Source organism: Chelonoidis abingdonii, chromosome 4 (genome assembly GCF_003597395.2).
Source record: "Chelonoidis abingdonii isolate Lonesome George chromosome 4, CheloAbing_2.0, whole genome shotgun sequence".
NCBI classification, from domain to species: Eukaryota; Metazoa; Chordata; order Testudines; family Testudinidae; genus Chelonoidis; species Chelonoidis abingdonii.
This window is the reverse complement of record NC_133772.1, coordinates 86,124,291-86,147,487: the sequence shown is the minus strand read 5'-3', so window position 1 is coordinate 86,147,487 and position 23,197 is coordinate 86,124,291. Positions and strand designations below refer to the sequence as shown.

The 23,197-nt window shown below is 39.8% G+C and overlaps 1 protein-coding gene across 7 annotated transcripts in view; it reads right to left on the bottom strand.

Annotated features, from left to right (window-relative positions):
- SIPA1L1 (signal induced proliferation associated 1 like 1) overlaps positions 1–23,197 on the bottom strand; it is a 391,350-nt gene that overhangs the window by 62,892 nt on the left and 305,261 nt on the right. For all 7 annotated transcript variants that reach the window (XM_075065409.1, XM_075065414.1, XM_075065411.1 and 4 more), the window contains 4 exons: positions 14,065–14,168; positions 12,083–12,240; positions 7,409–7,985; positions 5,924–6,198 (listed from right to left, as the gene is read on the bottom strand). In XM_075065409.1, the coding sequence (XP_074921510.1) occupies positions 5,924–6,198; positions 7,409–7,985; positions 12,083–12,240; positions 14,065–14,168 (1,114 nt within the window). The remainder of the gene's footprint in view (positions 1–5,923; positions 6,199–7,408; positions 7,986–12,082; positions 12,241–14,064; positions 14,169–23,197) is intronic.

Here is a 23,197-nt window from a genome sequence, read left to right as displayed (position 1 = left end):
ACATAAAAGTGATCATCAGAAATTCTTCAAACATAAGGCCTCTCACAGGATCATGCAGTCAGCTGTACCAACTGGGATATGACTTTTTTTTTTAAATGAAGGTTAATCTGAGTTTGATTAAACTTATGTAGTCACTGGATATTGACTGTTTTAAGGTTAAAAACTCTGCAGGGAATATATTCAAAATGTTTACCCTGTGAATGAAAAAAAAAAAATTCCCAAATATCTAGGACACAAAAAAATATAAATTTGAGATTCCTAACACAGCTAATTTTCAGACAATGCTTTACAAACAAAAAAGATAAAAGACTACCCCAAAATGAATTACACTTCATTTTCTGAAGTTTTATACCTTTGGCATACATTGGATAATCAACCCCACTTTCCCTAAAAGTTCAATGCTTGCTAGAGACCACAAATACCAAATTTGAAACTAAAGGAATTTTTATTTTATTTTTTAGGAATTTGTGGCTTTGGGAAGGTGTCAAAATTGGGCTAAAAAATGAAAGAGGGCTACAACTTCAAAGTCACTATGAAGTCTACAAAGTAACTACTGCTACTCCATAATCATTCTAAAACCAGGTTATGGAAGAAAACAAAATAATTACAGATCAAGTTTGCAGATGACACAAAGATTGGGGGACTGGTAAATAACAAAAAGGACAAATCACTGACACTGAGCAATCTGGAACACTTAATCAACTGGACAGAAGCTAACAATGTGTATTTTAATATAACTAAATGTAAAAACATACCTCTAGGAAGAATGAATTTAGACCATACTTTCAGAATGGGGTACTCTATTCTGGGGGGCAATGACTCAGAAAAAGACTTGGGGGTCATGGTGGATGATCATCTGAATGTGAACTCCCAGTGAGATTGGCCCAAAGGGCTAATGAGATCCTTGGGAGTATAAACAGAAGAATCTCAAGTAGGAATAGAGAGATTGTATTACCCCTGTATTTGGCATTGGTATAACTGCTCCAGGAATAGTGTGTCCAATTCTGCTGTCAACAGTTCAAGAAGGATGTTGACAAATTGGAGAGGATTCGGAGAAGAGCCACAAGAATGCTTAAAGAATTGGAAAACATGACAGTTAAAGACTCAAGAAGCTCAATCTATTTAGCTTAAGAAAGAGAAGGATATGGAGTGATTTGAGGGGTGAGTTCAGAAATACCTACATAGGGAACAGAAATTTTATAATAGAGAATTCTTCTGTCTAGCAGACAAGGCATAATAAGATCCAAAGGCAGACAGACTAGAAATAGGGCACACTTTTTTAACTGAGTGTCATCAACCATTGGAACAACTTCCCATGTGTTGTCGTAGCTCTCCATCACTAGACATTTTTAAATCAAGATTGGCTGTTTTTCCTAAAACATATGCTCTAGTTCAAACAGAAATTAAGGGAAGGCCCATGGATGGTGTTATACAAGAGGTTTGACTAGATTATCACAAAGGTCTCTTCTGGCCTTATAATCTATGAAAGCAACAGGTGTCTCCTATTGAACTTTAGATGCTTCTCTCTAATTTGGCCAGTAGAACCCTTTGGGATAAACAGCATTATCTTATAGTAACTGGAGTTCTTAAAGATGTGTGGCCCCATCTGTATTCCACTGTGTGCACGCACTCCATGTGCCTGAGACCAAAAGATTCTTGCCAGCAGTGTCCATTGCTCTGCACATGTGCCCATCTTCTAATACTGTGAACTGAGGCTATAAGGGCAGTGCAGACTAAGTGCTTCTACAGTTCCTTCTCCACCGCAAAGCAAGGAAAAGATCTGAGGCAGAAGGGAAAGAGGGTAGTGGAACACAGATAGGGACAACACATCTCAAAGAACTCCAGTTACTATAAGGTAAGTACTTCTCTTTCTTCTTTCAGTGATGGTCCCTATCTGCGTTCACTGTGGGTGACTGACAAGCAGTATTCACAAGAGGAGGAGGGTGCGAGAATGCTGGTGATATAGATGATCACAGAACTGCCGCTCCATAGGACATGTCTGCTGTGGAGGCTTGTACTATAGCATATCTCATGGAGGTATGAATGGAACTCCATGTAGCCCCTTTGCATACATCATCGAGTGACACTTATTGAATTGAGGCTATTGAAGATGTCTGTGTTCTGTTAGAGGCCTCTTATTTGTTCTGCTAGGGAAACAAATAGTTTAGGTAACTTTTTGATAGATTTTTTTCTTTGCAGATAAAACACTAAATGTTCCACGCATGTCCAGGGAATGGAGTCTCTTATCATCACTGCGTGTATGAGGCATTGTACTGTCTCATTTATGTGAAAATCCGAGATTACTTTAGGAGTGAATTTTGGGTGCAATTGCAACAATACCTTATCCTAATGGAATACTGAATACAGGGGATCAGCCATCAGGGCACCAAGTTCCATTACCTTTCTGGCAGAAGCGATGGCCACTAGAAAAGCATCCTTCATTAACAAATGAGACAAACACATCCTGAAAAGTTAAAATGGTGGCCTAGTTAATGTTGAGACTACCAAATAAATATCCCAGATTAGAAGTGGTTTGGTTATAGGCAGAAAAGTTCTAATTAAAACTTTGAGAAGATGTACGATCACCAGGTGGGTGAAGATAGATTGGTCATCAATTGGAGGGTGGCAACCACTGATCACAGCCAAGTGAATTCTCAACAAGATAAGGGAAAGGCCTGTAGACTTGAAGGTGGGGGAACATCCAAGATAATGGGAATGCCCACTTCTTCTTGGGACACTTGGTGACGCTGGGCCCCAACAGAGAATCTAGCATTTCCTGGTTTATTCTTTTCTACTATTGTTGAGGATGGCTTGGACAGCTTCTGAATGTGTGTGTGTGTTTTAGGTTCAACATCCATCCAAATACCATGCTGTCAAGTGAAGAGTCTGGATGGGGATACTGAATTCTGTCCTGGGTCCAAAGGTATGGGAACAATTAGATGCTGATGAGTAAACAAACTGACATGTGAAGAAGACTTAGAAACCAAAACTGCACTCCCATTTGGGAGTGATAGAGGTGATTACCACTCTGTCATGTTGGCCTTTCCACAGGACTTGATGTACGAATGGATGTAAATGCATATCCTACCATGAGATTAGCAGAGCATCACCCCTGGGGCCCTGATCCCATTTGCAGCAGTATGTTTTGCATTTCCTGTTCCTTTGAGATACTAAGAAGTGCACGCCATTCTAGGGGGTGCCCCTGCAACAACCCCACCCGTTGCTTCCCTCCTCCCACACCCCTCCTGGGCTACCGTGGCAGTGATGTGTGTGATGAAGTAATAAAGAATGCAGGAATAAGAAACACTGACTTTTTAGCAAGATAAAATGAGGGGGAGGAAGCCTCCAGCTGCTATGATAGTCCAGGCAGGACATTAAAGGGTCAGGAGGAGAGGAGCGCAGCCTCCCGCTGCTATGATAGTCCAGGGAGTACAGAATCTTTTCGACTTAGTACACTGAAGTGATGGTGAGGGGGGGGGGGGGCTGGATGAGCCAGCTCCGCTGGTCTTGTTGATGAGGATTGCAGTTTACGGCAAGCCTTTGTGGTACCGTTTGCCAGGAATGACCAGGGGGAGTCATTCAGCCATTTTACCAAGTGCCCCGGCTGACCTCACCAAGGGCCAGCCAGGACCTCCCGGGATGATGACGGTTCTATCACCTATGTTTGTACTCGTCTGCCATCAGGAAATGGGAAGGGGAGGGGTACTGCTGTTCCAGTGCTCGGAACCCCGCACCGCGTCTACAGCCGCATGCATAAATTAAAAAAAGGGAAAAAAAAACAATACGCGGTTGATCACTGGGAAAAAAGCGCGTAGATGATTATTTTTCCCTTTCGACGGGGGGGGGGGGCGGGGGTAAATTGACGAGATATACTACAACTCCACCCGGACAATGTTTGACCTTCAGGCAGCTGGCGAGCTCAGCCAGAATGCAATGCTTTTTCGGAGTATGCAGAAACTGTGGATAGCTTCTGGAGTCCTCAGTCCCCTCTCCCTCCATGAGTCACCCTTGATTCTTTGGCTTACGTTATGCTTTGTCACGCTAGCACTCAGCATTGCTGAGTCCCTGCTGTGACCTCTTCTTCATAGCCATGAGATTTTCAAATGCTTTACTTATTTGTCTTCCTGTAAGCGGGGCCTCCTCCATAGAAAAGATTTGCTCCCATACAGCGATCACATTCAGTGACATCTTCCCGTACGGTCCATGCTGGAGGTCTTTTTTGGATTTGGACCTTGCATCGCGCCTCTGCTGATCAAGCAGCTCCACGCTTGTCAAAACAGGAACATGAAATTCAGAAGTTTAAGGGCTTTTCTGTCTACCTGGCCGAGTGCATCGAGTCAGTATGTGCTTTATCCAGAGCTCACAGTGTGCCTGTGATATAGCCGCCCAGAGGCCCAATACCGTCGATTTGCGGCCACACTAAACCTTTTTCCACATGGCAATTACGATTTCAAGCGAATATGCTCTCGTCGCGGGTGGTAGTACCGACCCGGTCTTATAAGAAGCCTTTATATAGAATAAGGGTCTCGTTGTGTGGACGGGTGCAGGGTTAAATCGGTTTAATGCCGCTAAATTCGGTTTAAACGCGTAGTGTAGACCAGGTCTGAAGCTAAGCCTACTTTTAGCTGTACTTAATTTAATTCAGCCAAAATATTTGAAATAAGTGGGATCTGTGCTAGAATTTTATGTTCTAATCTTTTTGCCATGGTTGCAGCTGGACTTGTCATTTGCTGACCCTGCCAGATACTGTTGTTCTTATGGCAACTCTAAAAGATTAAAAACAAAAGTGGGCTTTTTACAATTAAGACTCCTATCTAACTTGCAGGTGGTCTCCTTTGTTATGACAGATGTTCACATCTCAAAATAATAATAATCATCTCACAAATCACTGTAACACAGTACCTCCTCAAAAAGAACATTTGTACATTTGATTCATGTACTTGGTTTTCTTTTAACCAAATTTAGCACAAACTTGAGCTGACAGTGGGCAAGTTCAGGCTATATAGGTTCCTTCTCTCATATTTAAATACTGTTTATGAGGAATTAATACATGGTATTTGAGAGATGGGAATCAGATGCAGTGATATGACTGAAAAGAGAAACAATAAAAATGATAAACAGATTGGGAAAATAGAGCTCTAAGAAAAGATGAAGGAAACTGGGAATGTTTGGTTTAACAAGAAAACCACAAGACAAGAGTTTATCCATGATCAAAAGCTACACTTAAAAGTTATAAAAGCAATAAAAAAGTTGACAGCCAGCTTGGAACTCAACAAGGGTTGAGAGTGCTGTGGAATTAGCAAACTCAGCCACTGAGGAGACAGTCTCAATCTGCAGCAAATTCTCTGACCAGTACATACACAGATTGATAGGCTCTAGTCACATGTAGCCTTGCTTGGCTGGAAGGGGAATGGAACATTTGGCATTGGGGAAAAGGATCCATAGGTATTCACCCACGAAAGCTCACGCTCCAAAATGTCTGTTAGTCTATAAGGTGCCACAGGATTCTCTGCTGCTTTTATAGGAATTAAAAGTTCTCTGTGAATGTGAGGAAAATTAACTAGTATTTTGATGCATCATAAATGTACACTTGCCAGTTCAGAGATGTTTGATCTCCACAAGGTGTTTGTGGGAGTTTGAAGGATACGTTGAGAGAATTGTGATTTTTACTAAACTACTGTACACACAGTAGATATTTTGTGGAGCTGAAGTGTAAATTTAGACAGCATGCCCCCTTTTGCAGCTTGTTTCAGTTGACAATGTGGGATGCTGTAACCTAATTCTTTTATAAATCTTTACACAGACCGGAATTTATTCCAATGTCAAAGTACTAAGGGGGAAAAGTTTTACATTTTTAAAACAAAATAAACTTCTTGCCCAAAGGTAGCTCTAGATGGCATTAATTCTCATTCTGTCACAATACCTGCGTGGAGTGCAGTCCTCATGGGGAGGAATGATGACAACCTTCACGGTTACTGATGTTCTCAGCAGGTCAATCATTTGCTCATGGCTTAGAGTGGCTACAGCCACTTTGCAGATCTCCACTAGTCGGCTGCCCTGTAGTAATCCTGCCTGCCAAGCATAGCCATAGGGCTCAACATCTGCCACAATGCCTTCATAGTTCACATGGAAACCAAGCTGACCCAATCCATTCCTACGTAAAGTCATCTCCGTGGTCTCACAGCCCTTTGTCACAAACTGAGAATTGAAATGAAGAGGAAAGAGCGATTAGTATAATGAATTACATTCTGAGAGGGCTATAATTCTGGGTTTTTACAGCCACAGTCCAAGATGAGGTACGGGGAGAGGGAACAGAAGTACTTTGTCCCAAGGAAAGTCCTCACTGCTATGTATGACACCAGTTCAAACAAATCCCTTTACTCAAGCTGGATATTTAAGATAGCATCTAGTTGCACAGAATTAACTAGTGGTATTGTAGTTCTGCCTTAAAATTCCACTTATTTCATAGGAACATTAAAGGAATGTGGCAGGACACAACAGGTAAGTATGGAGGACGTACACAAGCACCTGTATTTCATCTTTCATTTAAAATTTTACATTTTTACTAGGTCTGTGGATATTTCACAAAACTACCATTTCTCCATTTTTCAGTACAAGAGTTTGATGGCGTGCAACTACCCAATTTAGTGGAACTGGAACCATATGCCACTCTCAACTGACACCAGGTTGAATACAGGTTCTAAATGCTTCAACCAATGGCATGTGTCTCTCCTTCCTGTTCATTCTACAATTGCTATTTTTGAGGTAGTGGAGAACACAGCTGCTAAATATACTTCTTCCTTCATGACACAGCTGGACAAATAGTGAAGATGGAAAGACATTTTCTAGACAAATAACAACAATGCAATGAATTGTTTATTTTACTTTATTACTGTTGTTATCTGTATTGAGATAGCATCTAGAGGCCTCAATCTAGATTGGGGCCTGATTTACTAGGCACTGTCCAGACACATAGTAAGGCAACTCCTACTCAAACTTAATTTGAGATGAAATATAAACATGAAATATGACAGAAAAAGGAGGAAACAAGAGAAATAGATAGGATCATTTGGCTAGACAGGTATTTACTGTACAACCTGATGGTTCCTGAAGGTACCAATGTTTTTCTCATTTTTTTAAACAAGAGTGTGTGTGTGTGTGTGTGTGTGTGTAGAAGAGAGAGAAAGGGGCAGAGAGAGTGTGTGTGTGTGTGTGTGTGTGTAGAAGAGAGAGAAAGGGGCAGAGAGAGTGTGTGTGTGTGTGTGTGTGTGTAGAAGAGAGAGAAAGGGGCAGAGAGAGAAAATAGGAATTGGCCTTGTAGAAACTAATTAGCAAACAACTATTGCAAGCACTGTAATTCATTTGTTACTAAAGTCCAAATTTTAATTTAGAAAAAAAAATGTCTAACCTCCAGCCTTTTTACGACCTCTTTGATATCATCAGAGTTGTTGATAAAGCTCTCCACAGAAACACATTCACCCCTGTCATAGAAGAGTTTGATGCTTGTGTCGGTTGAAGTCCACCCTATCACATCTCTGCAGGAACAATTGAACACCACACTCTTTGTATCCTGCTCAATGAGAACTACAAACTCATTAGATATACCCAGGAGACAGTCTATTTCCATACTCTTGCAATAGTCCTTCGCATGGACACTCCACACAATGGCACCAGAACTATGGAGCTCTGCTCCTGGATAAGGTTTGGACTTTTCCTTCTTTTTTGAGGCTAGTGAAATGAAGGGGAACTTGCCAGATGTGTCAATGGGTGTATTGGTGACATTCTTTTCTGCTAGGTCTTTCAAGTACTCTTGGCGAGTCCTGGTGGCCATGGCACGGAACTTCTCGGATTTATGAGCAGCATTCTCCGCATTAATCACTTTGGCCAGTAAGAAGTCCCTGAACACATTTGATTTAGGAAAGGTAACACCTTTTGGGATTGGTGGTCCAAACGATGGTACATCTCTGGATCTTGTCACAGCAACACTAGAAGAAATACAGAAATGAAGAAGCGATGTGTCAACATTTTAATTTCTCTTTAGCAGTTTATGGGATCTAGAGAACCCATAGGCATGCCCTTCTCAGGCCACACTGTGATTTTCAAACAGACATACACAGTGGAAAAAGAAAGGGCTGCTTGATTCACCAGACACAAAGTATCTGCACTTAACACACAGACAATTATTTTTTTTACTTTGCTAGTTTCTCAATAATGTATAAATCTGAGTACTTTATTTGTGGGGGAAGGGGACAGAGGTGAGAGGTAAATAATCACTCACTCTTCTTAATGCTCTCAATTGTCTTGCTGAAAAAGAATAATCTAACTACTAAACGCTTTGTTGCATATAACATGCAAAATTTTCACAATACCCCACACTGGAAACCCACACAAAACTCTGCATTTGCATGTTTACTTCAAGGACAATTACATGCAAAAACAATCATTATACTAACTTGAGAATGTGGCCAATATAATATATTATAATATATGTTAATAATAACACAATTAAAATGTTAATAGCCATGTATTTTTTGGTAAGTCCCATATATTCAATTTCTTGTAAATCAATGCTGTTGGGGGCATATATTAATATATAACATTCTCGGAGTGGTACATGACCTCACCTATGAGGTGAAGGGAACAATTCTGGCTCCTGTACTTATTCTTTAATACTTATATTATGGCAGTATCTATGATTACCCATATTGATTAAGACCGATTATTAATTCACTGTAAACCATTCTTGGTTTTATTTTTAGCAAAATTAACACTCTCTTGATGTTTTCATTTAGATATACTAACTCAAATTTTCTTACTTGAGTATGAACAAAAATGTGGGTATATAATCTATATGCACAATCACCATGATTGGATGCACAATTTTAAAAACGTTGGTCTGTTTTCTTTAAGGTCAGAACTTCTCTGTGGCAGTAGGAAAAAGCTATCTTCTTAACCAGTCATTCAGGATAGGCGAACTCCTTGGACCAAATCTGACTATCCTAAACTCGTGCTCAACTTATCCCTTGAACAGAAAAGTTACTTATGGTTTACGAAGACCATCTCTTCCCAGTTACACCCAGTTTCCTTTTTTTTTTTTTTTTTTTTTTGAGGGGGAAAGGAAGCAGAGGGAGGATGGGATGCATGCTCCTCTATGATAGTCAGTTAAAGGAGGTTTACAGAGCTGTTTTACATCAACAGAGAAGAACAACGCAGCTACTGTGTATACCCCAACTTCACCCTCCCTGCTGTTTCCTGCATTCCCATTCCACAACCCCAAGCTTCCCCCTCACCTTTTCACCCCCAGGTTAATCTGTGCTCACACCCACCGGTTTCACTCTCTTGTGTTGTCATTCCCACCCACCCCCCTCGTGTTTGGTACCTCTTGTGCAACAGGTAGTTTTTTCAGAAGAAACATTTAGGATTAATGGTTATATTTGGCATTATTCATAACTGAAGGTTTGTCCTTAACAGGACGGAATTACTCTTATACTAATTAATCTGATGGTTCATTTTGAATACTGGTTGGTGTCACGGTCCCTGGGTAGGCTTCCTCTTCTGAGACAGTCTTACCTACACTTGGCATTCCCTTCAAGCCCCTAGGTAGACATGACTTTGACTTGGTGCCCTCCGTTCTCTTTTCTGGGCAGCAAGTTAAAGCTTGTTTGCTGAAGGCCCTGGCTCTCAAGTCAGTCTATCTGTGTGTCAGCATCGCTGCATGCTAACTCTGTGTCTCCATCAGCTTCCATTGTGACAACTTCCCTTTCTGCATCTTTTTAACCACTCATGATCTTTTTCATCTCAGCCTTAGGAAGAGAAAAGCATCTTAATCCAGATGGAGCCAGCAAGGTAGCTTCTTCCCAAATTGATGGCCTAGCCATTATTGACTTAATTTCTTTGAAGCGTCTATCTCAGAGGCTGATTTATCTCTGACATTGTTTTACCCTTGGTGGATTCCTTAACAACCATCCTTTACAATGTCCTTTGATTTAACTCTATGCATTCAGTCATTCAGCAATATAAAATTGAACAGGGGAACCAATTCCAATATTTCTAGGAAACTATACTGACATTTTACCAGTTTGTCACAGTTGGTAGATTCGTTAGATAAGAACAAAAATGCTCTCCGACCTGACCTCTGATCTGAACCAGCAAAGTGTAATCAGAAAACAAATATTCAGTATGTTAAAATCTCCATTTCTGTGAAACCCAAAAACAGTGAGATTGATATAACTTTTGAAAAGCCATCTTTGATCATAAAGTTTGCTTTGTAATTTCATTGTCTAGTAACTGATATTCAAATACATAAATGATCAGATCTTCCTTGGAGGGAATAACAACATATCAGAAATCATTCAGCAGGGACACTCAAATGGTGCAGTCATTGGGCTCTCAGTCATCTCCAGTGATCCTGGAGGGTCTTTTTATTAGCAGACAGGTGGTCTATGAGTTAAGTTCAATCATTGCATACAATGAAAAGCTACTAGTGACATTTTGCAAGGTTAAGTTTTCCAGCATCATGAACTGCAAGGATAAGAATTTTTACTATAAAGTTATCAATGCAGCTGTTTTAGAAAGTGAATGTGATAATGGAACAAGTACTCTATTAGAGTGTTTATCCTTGAAGGGAGGGAGAAAACCTGTGCAAGATGGTGCCCATGCCTGCTTCTTTTATATGATGTTCAATGTAAGATCTAGCACCATCTTATGCTTTATGGCAGGGATCGGCAACCTTTGGCATGCGGCCCATCATGTTAAGCCCCTGACCGGCCGGGACGGTTTGTTTACCTGCAGCATCTGCAGGTTTGGCTGATCATGGCTCCCACTGGCTGCGGTTCGCTGTCCCAGGCCAATGGGGGCTGCGTGAAGCGGCGCAGCCGAGGGATGTGCTGGTCCCCATTTCCCGCAGTCCCTATTGGCCTGGAGAGGCAAACTGCAGCCAGAGGGAGCTGTGATCGGCCCAACCTGTGGATGCTGCAGGTAAACAAACCATCCTAGCCTGCCAGGGGCTTACCCTGACGGGCTGCGTGCCAAAGGTTGCTGATCCCTGCTATATGGCTTTTTGTTTCACCTAGAATTTATGAACCTATGAAATTGTTCCAAATAATCCAGTGGAGAAAAAGTCAAACTTACTCTGAGAGATTTCCTATTAAAACTTTTCAGAACTGAACTCTATAATATGGATCAAGTATTTGTACTGGAAAATCCATCAATGAAGGATTTTAAGCCCATGGAAGGTACATGAAACACATAAAGGTCCTGATCCTGCAAGTTACTATGCATGGGAAGACTCCTATATCTGAAAGGAATTGGCTTGCTTACTTTTTAATCTACAAACTACATTTCTGTACAGAAGCCAATTGTGTAATAAAAATATGGTTTCAGACAGAAAATGTAACTCTCAGTTTCTTCTTTCTGCAGATCTGGCCACCCTTCTTCAATGGCTTCACTGAAGTGGCAGCATGAACTCAGATTCCTGAGTCTTCTCCACAAAAAGCAGCAAACCCATTATGAGTTCTCAACAAAAATCTGTATTTTTACTAGACTACAGATATTAAGAATACCATCAAATGATACCAAAAGTTTTCTTTCTACATATAGATTAGTTACCTAATCTTAGAAAATGTAGCATAAAACCCACTTTCAATACAAAGATTTAATGAGCACAAATACATTAAGCATTGATTGATACACTGCTAATTCAATTAATCTGGAAGCCTCAGAAATTTTTCAAAAGGGTAACAGACTAATTTCAAAACTGCACCACAGTTTTTAAACCCTATGTTTAAAAAGTATAAGAATCCAGAACTCAGAATCTAATCAGTAATGAAAGAAATCCTTATTTTACATGTTCAAATGCACCCATTTAGGCACTATTTTTAGCAGCTTGTTTCCTGAAAATGTCAATGTGCTCACCTGTACCCATTCTAGTTTGTGATGTTAATAATGTTCTCTAGCTTCAACATCCGGAAAACTGTTTCCTTAAAGGAAGCAATAAAGTGTGTTCCATTTAAGAACGCAAAAATGTGCTAAACCTTGGCATATGTCAACATTTTCTTTTTGCTGTTAACCTGGTAATAGCTACCTGTAACAGATGTTGTCAGTGCAGGGGTTGTGCACTCTTACAATGACAAAGACATGCTGGAAGTGAGAACGAATGTTCTTTGGGCTGAATGGCTGTGCTCCAGTTTCCTGGAAAACAATCGTCACAATATCGTTTCCAATATGCCGTTTTCTCAGGAGCTAAAAAAAAATTAAAAAGATGACGACAATGGAAATCTCAGAGCATAGGTTAAAATGCACCAATCTTTTCATAATTTTTTCATTTCTCCTGCAATTATATTTTAAAATGTCATTATTAATTATGGGATATTTTTGCATAAGCCACACAGCTATTGCCATCATTTTATTCTACAAGTCAATGCAGACATTAATACATATAATATCTGAGAACTTAAATGAGAAACTTGCCAACATCTGACATATTAGACAAATGCTAGCATCCTGCATTTTCTGTTTCCATAACAACAGTTTTAATTCTATTTTAAACACAATGAAAGGACTATGTATGGGGAAGATTTTAAGTGATCCTAAAATCAAATAAATTGTAATGCAAGGCATGTTATGGTTTAGTTTGTCTACTTTTTGTGTGTGTGAATTCTAACATTATGAGCTGACAATATTTAGAAGTTGAACAACACTCAATATATAATTATTACAAATTTGAGGTAGGTTAATATTTCTTGTTTAAACTGGTTGACAATGGACACTAATGTAGTTTGCAAAGATGTTTTTCTTTTTAAACTCAATACTACGATCTAAAAATATTTTTCTTCTGCAAAAACAACAGCAACAAAAATTTTTTATAAAACACACAAAAGAACACAAGATCCTAACTGTAATTCTGCAATAAACACTCAAATTGGGCATAATATGATGAGAACAAAAATGCTAGTGAGCAGACAAAAGTAAACAAAAGCTCATATTAACTGTGATCTTGTAATAATATCAAAGATTTCAGGTTTTATTCATAAAATTAATATATCAACTTCCAAGCCACTTCTGGACTGAAAAGAAGTTGTTTTACAGTGCACAGAATGCTTTAGGAAAGGAAGAGATGATTAAATGTATTCAGTTGAAAATGTATAGGTAAGGGGAATTTATGTAGGTAGAATGTGATTATCTGAGTTTGAAATTGGCCAGGATACTTGAGTTGACATCTCTGCTCTTATAAAAGATGCCAAGGGTGCTTTAATGACTATAAGACCTTGATTTTATGTTTCAACCAAAGGACAGAACCTCAACAGTACAACGTCTCCTCTTTCCCGCCCCTGCAACTACCATAACAGGCACTGATTTAATTCTGTCTTTGAGGAGAAAATGCCAACTATTGCCTGGCCAAAACAGCTTTCTGCAAACACCTATATATATATATATTTTTGTCCTTTAAGGTCTCTCCTTCAGAGTATTCAATCAGCCCGTCTCTGTTTAGCTTAGCAGTGATACAAGATCTTATAAGATGTGATTAGATGATTAAGAGAGCAAAAGAAGTATTGTGTGACAGGGAATTCAGATTATTTCCTGTATAGAACACCCCCCTTGGGTACACCTATGGACTCCATATCCAGGGGTTCTCAAGCTTTTTCTTTTTGAGCCCCTTTCTCCCCCCAACACATTACAAACATTCAACCTGTTTGCTGAGCATCCTGTGACTGAGTTAGCCAGTTTTATTCCTGACACATGTGTAATCCAATATCTTATATTTTTGCATTGTTTAGACACTGAAGAGTACTTTTTAACAGGCTGGATATAGTGGTTGTCAAATACCACTGCAGTTATTTACTATTTTAAGTATGAGATTATTCACAAAACTACTCAGCTGACCGTTGACCTAAATTTTTTCCTGTTTATTCACTTTCTTTTAGATCACTCTGTATTCAATAGTTCAAGAAAGTTAAGTGCTTTCTGCCACTGCTATAGGTGTAATATTCAATTATCATTTGACAGTACAACTACTTTATGATGTGGAGAACAGAGGAATTCTAAATGGTCAAAAGTCCACCCTACCTGTTGCTTGTTGTTAGGAGTGTATGGCAGCATGGTGGAAACATGAAACATGATTTCATAGTCCTTGTAAGTTGTATAGAGAGAGTGAGTTCCTGTTGAATCAGCTGCAATTAGAAATTAATAAAGTGAAAAAACAACACTATTAAGTTCTTAAAAATACTTTCAAACAGGATTGCCACATTGTTATGAAAACCTACTAGCCCAAGCACAAAACCCATTCATCAATCATTCTTCTTCACTTTAATAACAATGACATTAACAATGAAAAACTAACCATAATTTACTCACCTGCCAAAATTGTTCACCCAGCAGGCAAGTATAATTTTGCAATGCTATTTTCATACAAGATGTTAGAAAAAACTTGCAAGTAGTAAGGAAATTATGAAATTATTAAGAATCCTGAACTTAATCTGATTGAGCACCAGCATTGTAGGAAATACCACAGGGAACCCTTTAAGAGTATCACATATATACTTATGAAATATATATTAATGTAATATAGTAAAAAGCTAAGTAGATAACTTTCCAATGGTACAGAACATTATTTAGTGTTGCCAAATATGGTCATAAAAATGCCTGATAGCTTTACCTTATGGACCAACTTGGGTCTTGCATGGATCACTTGGTGCTCTCTGGATGTTAAGTGGCTTCTAGTGTAATGTCCTGATCTGCATACTCCATCTTACTAAAAGTATTTCAAAAAACCTTTGAAAGTTCTTTACAAGAAGCTATTAAGGCAGGTAGCTAGCCATGTGGTGAGTGGGAAAATACTGTCAGAATAGAAAGTGTCTAACAGACAGACAAAGTAGTATGAATAAATGACCCAGTTTCAACATGGCAAAAAGGTGAACATTGGGGTGTTTCTTATATGAAGAAGTGTTGTTTAACATGTTCATTAATGATCTTGGGAAAAGACTGAGGTGGCAAAACATGCAGATAACATCTTTTAGGTCAATCAAGCCTAAACAGAGCTATACTTCAAAGGGATTTAAAGCAAGGTGAATGGATAGCACCATGGCAAATGAAACTCGGTGTTGACATATTCAACAAAGCATATGAAGTAAGGAATTGAAAGAGATCATTTAAAATATCAGTGTATAATAATGCAAGCTTCTAAATTAACTGTAACCAATCAGAAAAAAAGCTCATTGAAAACCTCTGTTCAATGGAGAGCGGCCATCAAAAAAGCTAACATGTTAGCATGCTTAAGGAATAAGAGGGAAAATAACCATGAAAATATTATACTGGCATTATATTAACCAAAGGTATTCTCTCACCTGGAATACTGTGTTCAATTCTGGTCGTCTTACCTCTAAAGAGGTATAGCAAATATAGAAATATATTTTATATAACATGTAATTAATTTGTGGAACTCATTTCCACAAGTCTACAAATTTAACAGGATTAATTTTTTTCAGAATTGCCAGTGAGCCAGTAAAACCTATTATTGGCACTGCTCTAGTGAACATATCCTTAAACTCATATAGATAATTCACTTCTTTGTTCTCACTTTTCTTCTCTCCTGACAGCCCAGAATGCTTTCACCAAAGAACAAAACCAGCCATTTGTAAGACAGTGACAGGCTGCTGACTTCAGAAGAAGTAAGTGTTATTCCAACAAAAAACTATGACTGGGGATCAGGATGGTTTTCACAGATTGTAAAGCCAGAAGGGGCCATTGTGATCAACTAGTCTGACTTCTTCTATAACATAGGTCACAGGACTTCCCCAAATTGACTCCTATTTGAATCAGAGTATATCTTTTAGATAAACATCCAATTCTGATTTTAAAACTGCCAATGATGGAGAATTCACCACAACCCTTGATAAGGTGTTCCAGTGGTAAATTACCCTAACTGTTAAAAATGTACCATATTTCTAGACTGAATGTGTCTAGGTTCAACTTTCAGTCACTGGATTTTGTTATACTTTGGCTGCTAGACTGAAAAGCCCTCTATTATCAAATGTCTGTTCCCCATGTAGGTACTTCCACACTGTGACCAAGTCACCCATTAACTTTTTCTTTGATAAGCTAAATAGAATGAGTTCACTGAGTCTTTCTTTATAAGGCTTATTTTCCAAAACCTTAAGCATTCTCATGGCTCTTCTCTGAAGTATCCCCAAACCTACCAATATCCTTCTTGAACTGGTGACACCAGAACTGGACACTGCTATTTCAGAAGCCGTCATACCAGTGCCAAATACAGGGGAGTATATATAACCTCCCTGCAAGATTCCCCTGTATATTACATTTAAGGATCACATTAGCCTTTCTGGTCACAGCATCACTTTGGGAGCTCATGCTTGGATGATTATCCACCATGACCCCAAGTCTTTTTCAGAATCTCTGCTTCCCAGGATAAAGTCCCTCATCCTGTAAGTATGGCCTGCATTCATTCTTCCTAGATGGATGATTTTACATTTGATCTTACTAAAATGCAAATTGTTCACTTATGTCCAGCTTACCAAGTGATCCAGATTGTTATTATTTACCACTCCCTCAATCTTTGTATCATCCACAAACTTATCATTAATTGTTTTGTGTTTTCTTCCAGGTCATTGATAAAAATGTTAAACAGCATTGGGCCAAAAACCGATTCCAGAAGGATCCCACCAGAAACACACCCCCTTGACAATTCCATTTACAATTACAATTTGAGACCTCTCAGTCAGTTTTTAATCTATGTAATGTGTGGTTATATTGATTTTGAAGGATTCTAGTTTCTTAATCAAAATGCTGCGTGGTATCAAGTCAAATGCCTTATATAAGTCAACCAAATACAAAATCTCAAAAAAATCAGGGTGGGTTTAATAAGATCTGCTTTCCGTAAATCCATGTTGATTGGCCTTTAATTCTTTATTAATCAAGATCAATATAACCAGTTCCATTATTTTGGATTGTCAAGTTTACAGTCCTAATTTTACCCAGGTCATCTTGTTACCCATTTTTAAATATTCATAAATGAATATGCATCATGCCAGACAGAAATTAAACATTTATACTTAAACTCAACAGGTTATAATATTTAAAGACAATGTAACATCAACAGAAGTAATCTGAGATGTTTCCTTGTTATTTGCTTACTTTAAATTATCATCATAATTCACTGCAACTCTAGGATACGTACAATTTCCAAAACTTATTTCCTTTCCAAAGACTGCTGACTACCAGGAGTTAGGCTACTTCTCCTTCCCCAAACAGATGTTGTTCCTTTCAGCAATTGAACTGGCTGAAGTTTATTGCTAAGATGAATGGAGATCATTGCCCCAGTGTATATGAAATAGGTATTCAGCTGAAAGGACACAATGTTTAAAACTGAAGGAGTTCTACATATCTGTCATGAACACTTATAATTTATTATGTTATAGAGAACACTAACAGCAATGATCACTTGTAAGAGCAAACACTGAGGAACTAATCTTAACATTTCTCAAAACAATTCTTAGCTTTAAGTTTCCTTTTTGACATCAAATACAATCTAATCGTGTTGCATTTTCATACAATATCTAAAATCAGCTTTCCTTTGTGCCGGGAATGCCTTCTATCCTGTCTTGGATCATGCACCTGTTTTTTTGTTGCTTGTGAAATGCCGCTAAAGGTATAAAGGGCTAGGGAATAAACCTACACCACAGCACTGATCTTCCTTGTGATCTAATGATCAGACAGGGCTTGTTGTAAGAGCAGCTTCACAATCAACTCTAAGTTTCCTATGTGGTGACTTGATGCAGAATTTCCAGCCAGGAAACAGTTTCCTAAATATTAATTCCAAAACAACTGTTCTTAAGGGTGGTCTCTAGCTTTTGAAAAACAAACAGCTGCAAAAAGTTTTCACAGTTGTAGACCTCTGAGTAGCAGGGCTGCTGCAGTCTCATAAGCCAAAATCATAACCGTCACCACAATGTCTTTTTTTTTATTTTTTTTTTAAACAAGGGCCTTTCATAACAGGACTATCACAGAAAACTGGTTCATCAAGATGCATTGTCTATATTATTCTCCTTCTGGTATGTATGTGCCCCATGTGCTCAAGATTAAATTATTTTGGCCAGCTGTGTCCATTGGGGCTGGCCCTGCACCATAGGTGCCCTGGCCCCCCCTTCCTGAGGACATAAAGGGCAGAGTGGGCCCAAATGTCCTAATTTCCTTTATCAATACAAAATTCAGGTGTTGCAGGACTCTGATAAGAGAAAGGGGGGTGGGTTGTGGAATACACAGGGGTAACATCTCAAAGAATCACACTTACAGTAGGGTAAGTAATAATTCTTTCTTTGAGTGACTGTCCATCTGTATCCATCACTTCTGGTGACTCAAACACAGTGATCTGAATGACAGGAAGTGAATTCTTGGAGTCTACTTAAATAAGGACTGCGGGACAGCTCTGTCGAAGCTGGTGTCAGATTTTGATGCCTCGACTAGAGAACTGTGCTGTGTAAGACTATGTACTGATCCCCATGTAGTCACCTTGCAGATTTCAGTAAGAGGCAATCTTTCCAGAGAAGCTGGATCTATCCTGTATGAGTAGATCTAGCCTGGCAAACTCATAGCAAGCTCTAATACAATCAGATACCCACTAAGAAGATCTCTAGGATGACACTTTCTGACTCTTGTCTGCAAATGCTACAGAAAGTCTAGGGGAATTTCTGAATGGTCTTGTTCTGTCTAGGTAAAAAGAGATCCCCTCAGCCAGATGAATCAACTGAATCAAGTGGAAGTCAAGGATTCAAGTAGAAGTCAGTCTAGTTTAGGCAAAAAATTAGGGAGAGGCATAAGGGTGACTTTGTCCTTATGAAATATAGCGTATGCTGTACCACTCATAAGTGACTACACTTCTCCGATCCTTTGAGCAGATATTATCACTACTAAAAAGGCTGTCTTCATGGATAGGTGGCAGAGTAAGCATATAGCAAGGTTTCAAAAGGAGGACCCATTAACCCAGCTAGGACTATATTGAGGTCCTGGAGAGAATGGAGTTCCTGGACTGGGGGAAACACATGGATGAGGCACTTAAAGAATTTAACAATTATGGGGTGGGAAATATGGTGGGACACTGGACAGAAGAATGGTGAGAAGACATTGCTGCTAAGTGCACTGTCCTAGAGTTAATGAATAGCCTTGAATTCTTCAGTGACAGTAGACAGTTCAGGACAAAAGGAATAGCAGTCTTTACATAAGATAAATGATGTTCTGCCCATATAATCTTTTCCACTTGTCAGCATGTGTCACTCTATAGAGCGCTTCCGTTGTGCACTAATATGTTCTGCATTTCAGCAGAGCAGCTACTCTTAATGATAGTTAACTAGTCTGTCAGACGCAATGATTCCGGGAACATGTGTAGGATCTTTCCTTCATCCTGGAAGATCATTTCAGGTAAGTCAAGTAATGTTATCAGAGGCTGACAACAGGATTATTAGGTGACAATACCAGAACTGGCTGGGCCATGCTAGTGCTAACATGATCATTAGTGCTGAGTTCTGTCTCAGCTTCCTTAGGATACTCCATTTTAGCAGGATCATCGGATAGGCATACATTATCCCTGAAATCAACAAGATGAGTAAAGCATCTGACAGAGAACTTGGATCCAACTCAGATCCACCCCTCACCAAGCAGAATATATGGTTTGTTGATTTTTTTTTCTTTTTTTTTTTTTTGGCGGGGGAGTCATCTCTTGCCAATAGCTCTATGGTTGGATGACCGTTTCTGTGGAAGATATTCCGTAGCATCTTTGACAGTCCATCATGGTCACTTGAGAAGTGCCTGCAAAGACATTCTGGAAGCCTGGCAGATGTAGAGCTACTAGGGTGATTTGGTGTCAAACACACCAGTACCAAATTCAAACAGCTTTTTGGCAAAGGGGAGACAATTGTGCTCCTCCCTCTGTTGACATAATATTGCTACAGCATTGTCTATCATGATCTGGACTGTCAGTCTTCGTAGCATGGAAGAAATGCTATACAGAATAGACAAGCTCTGAGCTCTAATACATTTATAGGAAGATGAATCTGTCTGAGAGTTGAGAGGCCTTGAGTCTGAAGATGGTCCAGGTGAGCTCCCCATTGAAGGGGAGCATCTGTCAACAGCAGTTTGGTGGAGAGAGATTTTTAAAAAAAAAAAAAAGGTGCTCCTTTGCATACCTGAAGATGACCCAATTTAACACTAAGAGAACTTCTCAGCAGATCTGCATCCTCATGTCTATGTGATATCTGTTGGGTAGATATACAGATTTCAATCATCCTTGCATGCAGTGTAGGTGACGTTTGACATGCTATGTGATATATATGCAGGATGTCTGAGGAGTGAGAGACAGACTATTACTGATATTTGAGAGTGAACCTGCAGCTGGGTGATGAGATCCACTACAAATCTGTCCTGAGGCAGACTAGTGCTTGCTGTTGTGGAATCCAGTACTCTGAACTCTATTCTCTGGGTTGTTGAGTCTGAGGCCCAAACTGTTGAAGAGCTGTAGGATTTGGTGAATAGAGTCAATCATCTATTGTGGGATGTTTCCCAGATGAGCCAATTCTTGAGGTAAGAGTATACATGGATCCCTTGCTTCATCAGAGCTGTCACTACTGCCAAGCAGTTGGTGAGGGTTCTTGGTGCTGTTGATAAAGGAAAGGGCAGAAATCTGTCCCAATATTAGGAGCTTCCAACTTGTAATCTCATGTATTTTTGGTGTACTAGGTGAATTGTTATGTGAAAATACAAGTCCTGTACATCAAGAGCCATTAATCTGTCCTAAGGATCTATGAACAGGATTGCAGAAGCTCGGATTATCATCCTGAATTTGAAACAGCAGATGAAGGCATTGAATTGTCCCAAACCCAGGATTGGTTGTCAGTCGCCCTTCTATGAGATTAGAAAATAATGTGAGTAAAACCCATTCCCCTGAATTCTAGAGGCCCTTCTTCTATTGCTCTGAGATTTACAACTGAGTCCACTTCTTGCTGTAACAGTCTCTCATGAGAAGGGGCCCTGAAGGAGGATGGGGAAGAAGAAAGGAGGTAGGAAGGCTCTGAAAAAGTATGGAATACCACACTTCATTGATATCTAAGACCCAGTGGTCTGAGGCAATGTGGTTGCAGGCCTCCTAAAAATAAAACAGGCAATTGTCAGTAAGAAGAGAAGGAAAAGTACCAATCCTCTACGTGCTCCAAGTGACTCATAAGCAAGGCATCAAATTTGTTGTCTTGCTCTGGACAATGGGTGAGTGGCAGATGAAGAAACAGTAATGTCTCCTTTGTTGGAACCTCTGTCTTTTTTCTTGGTGGTTCTGAGGGTCTCTACAAACTATATTGTGTGGGAGGAGGGTTGGGGCGGGGGGGGGGGGGGGGGGGGGGGGCGGTGGGGGGGGGGGGGCTCTGCTTGAATAAGACAGAGGCATAGCTTGTTTTCCCGAGTGCCAGTGTACAGACTCCCAAAGACATCTACCACTACTTGCATCTGACGAAGTGGGTATTCACCCACGAAAGCTCATGCTCCAAAACGTCTGTTAGTCTATAAGGTGCCACAGAATTCTTTGCTGCAAAGACATCTAAGTTACTCATGAGTGTTTTAGCTAGTGCAAGGCTTCATCTGTTCTGGTGTTAAAGAGGTCAGAGCTGTCAAATGGAGGATCCTCTATAGCTGTCTATGACTGAAGTCTTCGGCAATACCTAAAGACATATGAAGTCCTTTGCATGGTGATGGACGCGCCGTAGATCTCGATACTATGTCCAAGGCAAGAAACATCACCTGGAGAGAAGTGTTGGCCAGTAGCTGACTCTTGGAGACAATAGTCCTCAGTTCCTCCTTGCTACCTTATGACTCACATTTGAAACGGTCTTCATTTAAATAATCTTATTTAGATAACAGCGCCTGATAAATTAGTAATATGTATTTCCAAACTTGCAGAGAAATAGATTTTTCTTCTGAATAAATCTAATCTTTTTGGGTTCTTGTCTTGTGTTAGTGTTTTTGGTGGTTCTAGCTGTCAGGTTTTCTCAGCTACAGCAATTACAATCATGGATCTGTAAGAATCTTGGGAGCAGATGTGTATAAGATCACTCAAAGCCAGATGAAGGCACTTAGCAGTGCCGCTCTGCTTTTCTGGAGGTAGGCACTACAGACACTGATATCTACCAAACGATGTTTCACTAGCTTCTGACCTTTTTGGCACTGAAGCTATTTTTGAATAATCTAACCTAACCATGACTACTTAATCTGAGTCACCACTAATGTCTTTGGTGGTAATTATCATTTCATACTCCTGCAGCTGCAAAGTGTGAGTGACCCGTGCCACTTGCATCACCGTACAGGATTTCATAGGGGAGTTAGATCTAGCCTCGGAAGTAGAAGCTGGCTCTCCTGATTGTCGCATGCCCCAAAGGGGCTAAGTAGGCCAGGATTGAGGCTGATAAGGATTCAGGCCAAACGGTAGGTACCATGGAGCATGCTCTTCCCTACATCCTGAAGGTCTCTGAGTGTAATAATGGGCCCTATAACCCTATGAAAAGTAGGAGTTTCGGAACAGAACCACAGTGAGTGGTAGGAGATGTTTCTCTCTGTGTTCAGAAGCTGAGGAAAATAAGGTCTGTCTTTGAAGACAGGGTATTTGAACAGGGGAAGATAAACTATAGGCTTACGCTATGGTACTGGTATTTATGAAGTGCTCAGCACCATAACAATACTATTGGTTGGAACTGTATATGGCACTCTCACCACCAAAGACATTAGTGGTGATTCAGGATGAATAGTCATAGTTAGGTTAAGTTATTCAAAAATATCTTCAGTGCCAAGGTGGTCAGTAGCAAAAACTGCTAGCACCAGAGCCATGGGTGTCAAGACCATCACTATTATGTGCATGAAAGCCGATACCAAAGCATCAGTAGAGGGCAGTGTACTGAGCTTCACTTAAGATGGTACCATTGCTTGGCAAGCTGTGTGTGTGTGTGTGTGTGTGTGAGTGTGAGTGTGAGTGTGAGTGTGTGTGTGTGTGTGTGTGTGTGTGAGAGAGCGAGCGCGCGTGTGTGTGTGTGTGTGAGAGCGAGACAGACACTTATTTTGGGTCATGAACTACCATTTGAAGAGACAGGTAGAGATGATTTAAGCCTCTTTCTACCAGGTCTACCAGATTTGTGCTCTCTGGAAGAGAGGTGTT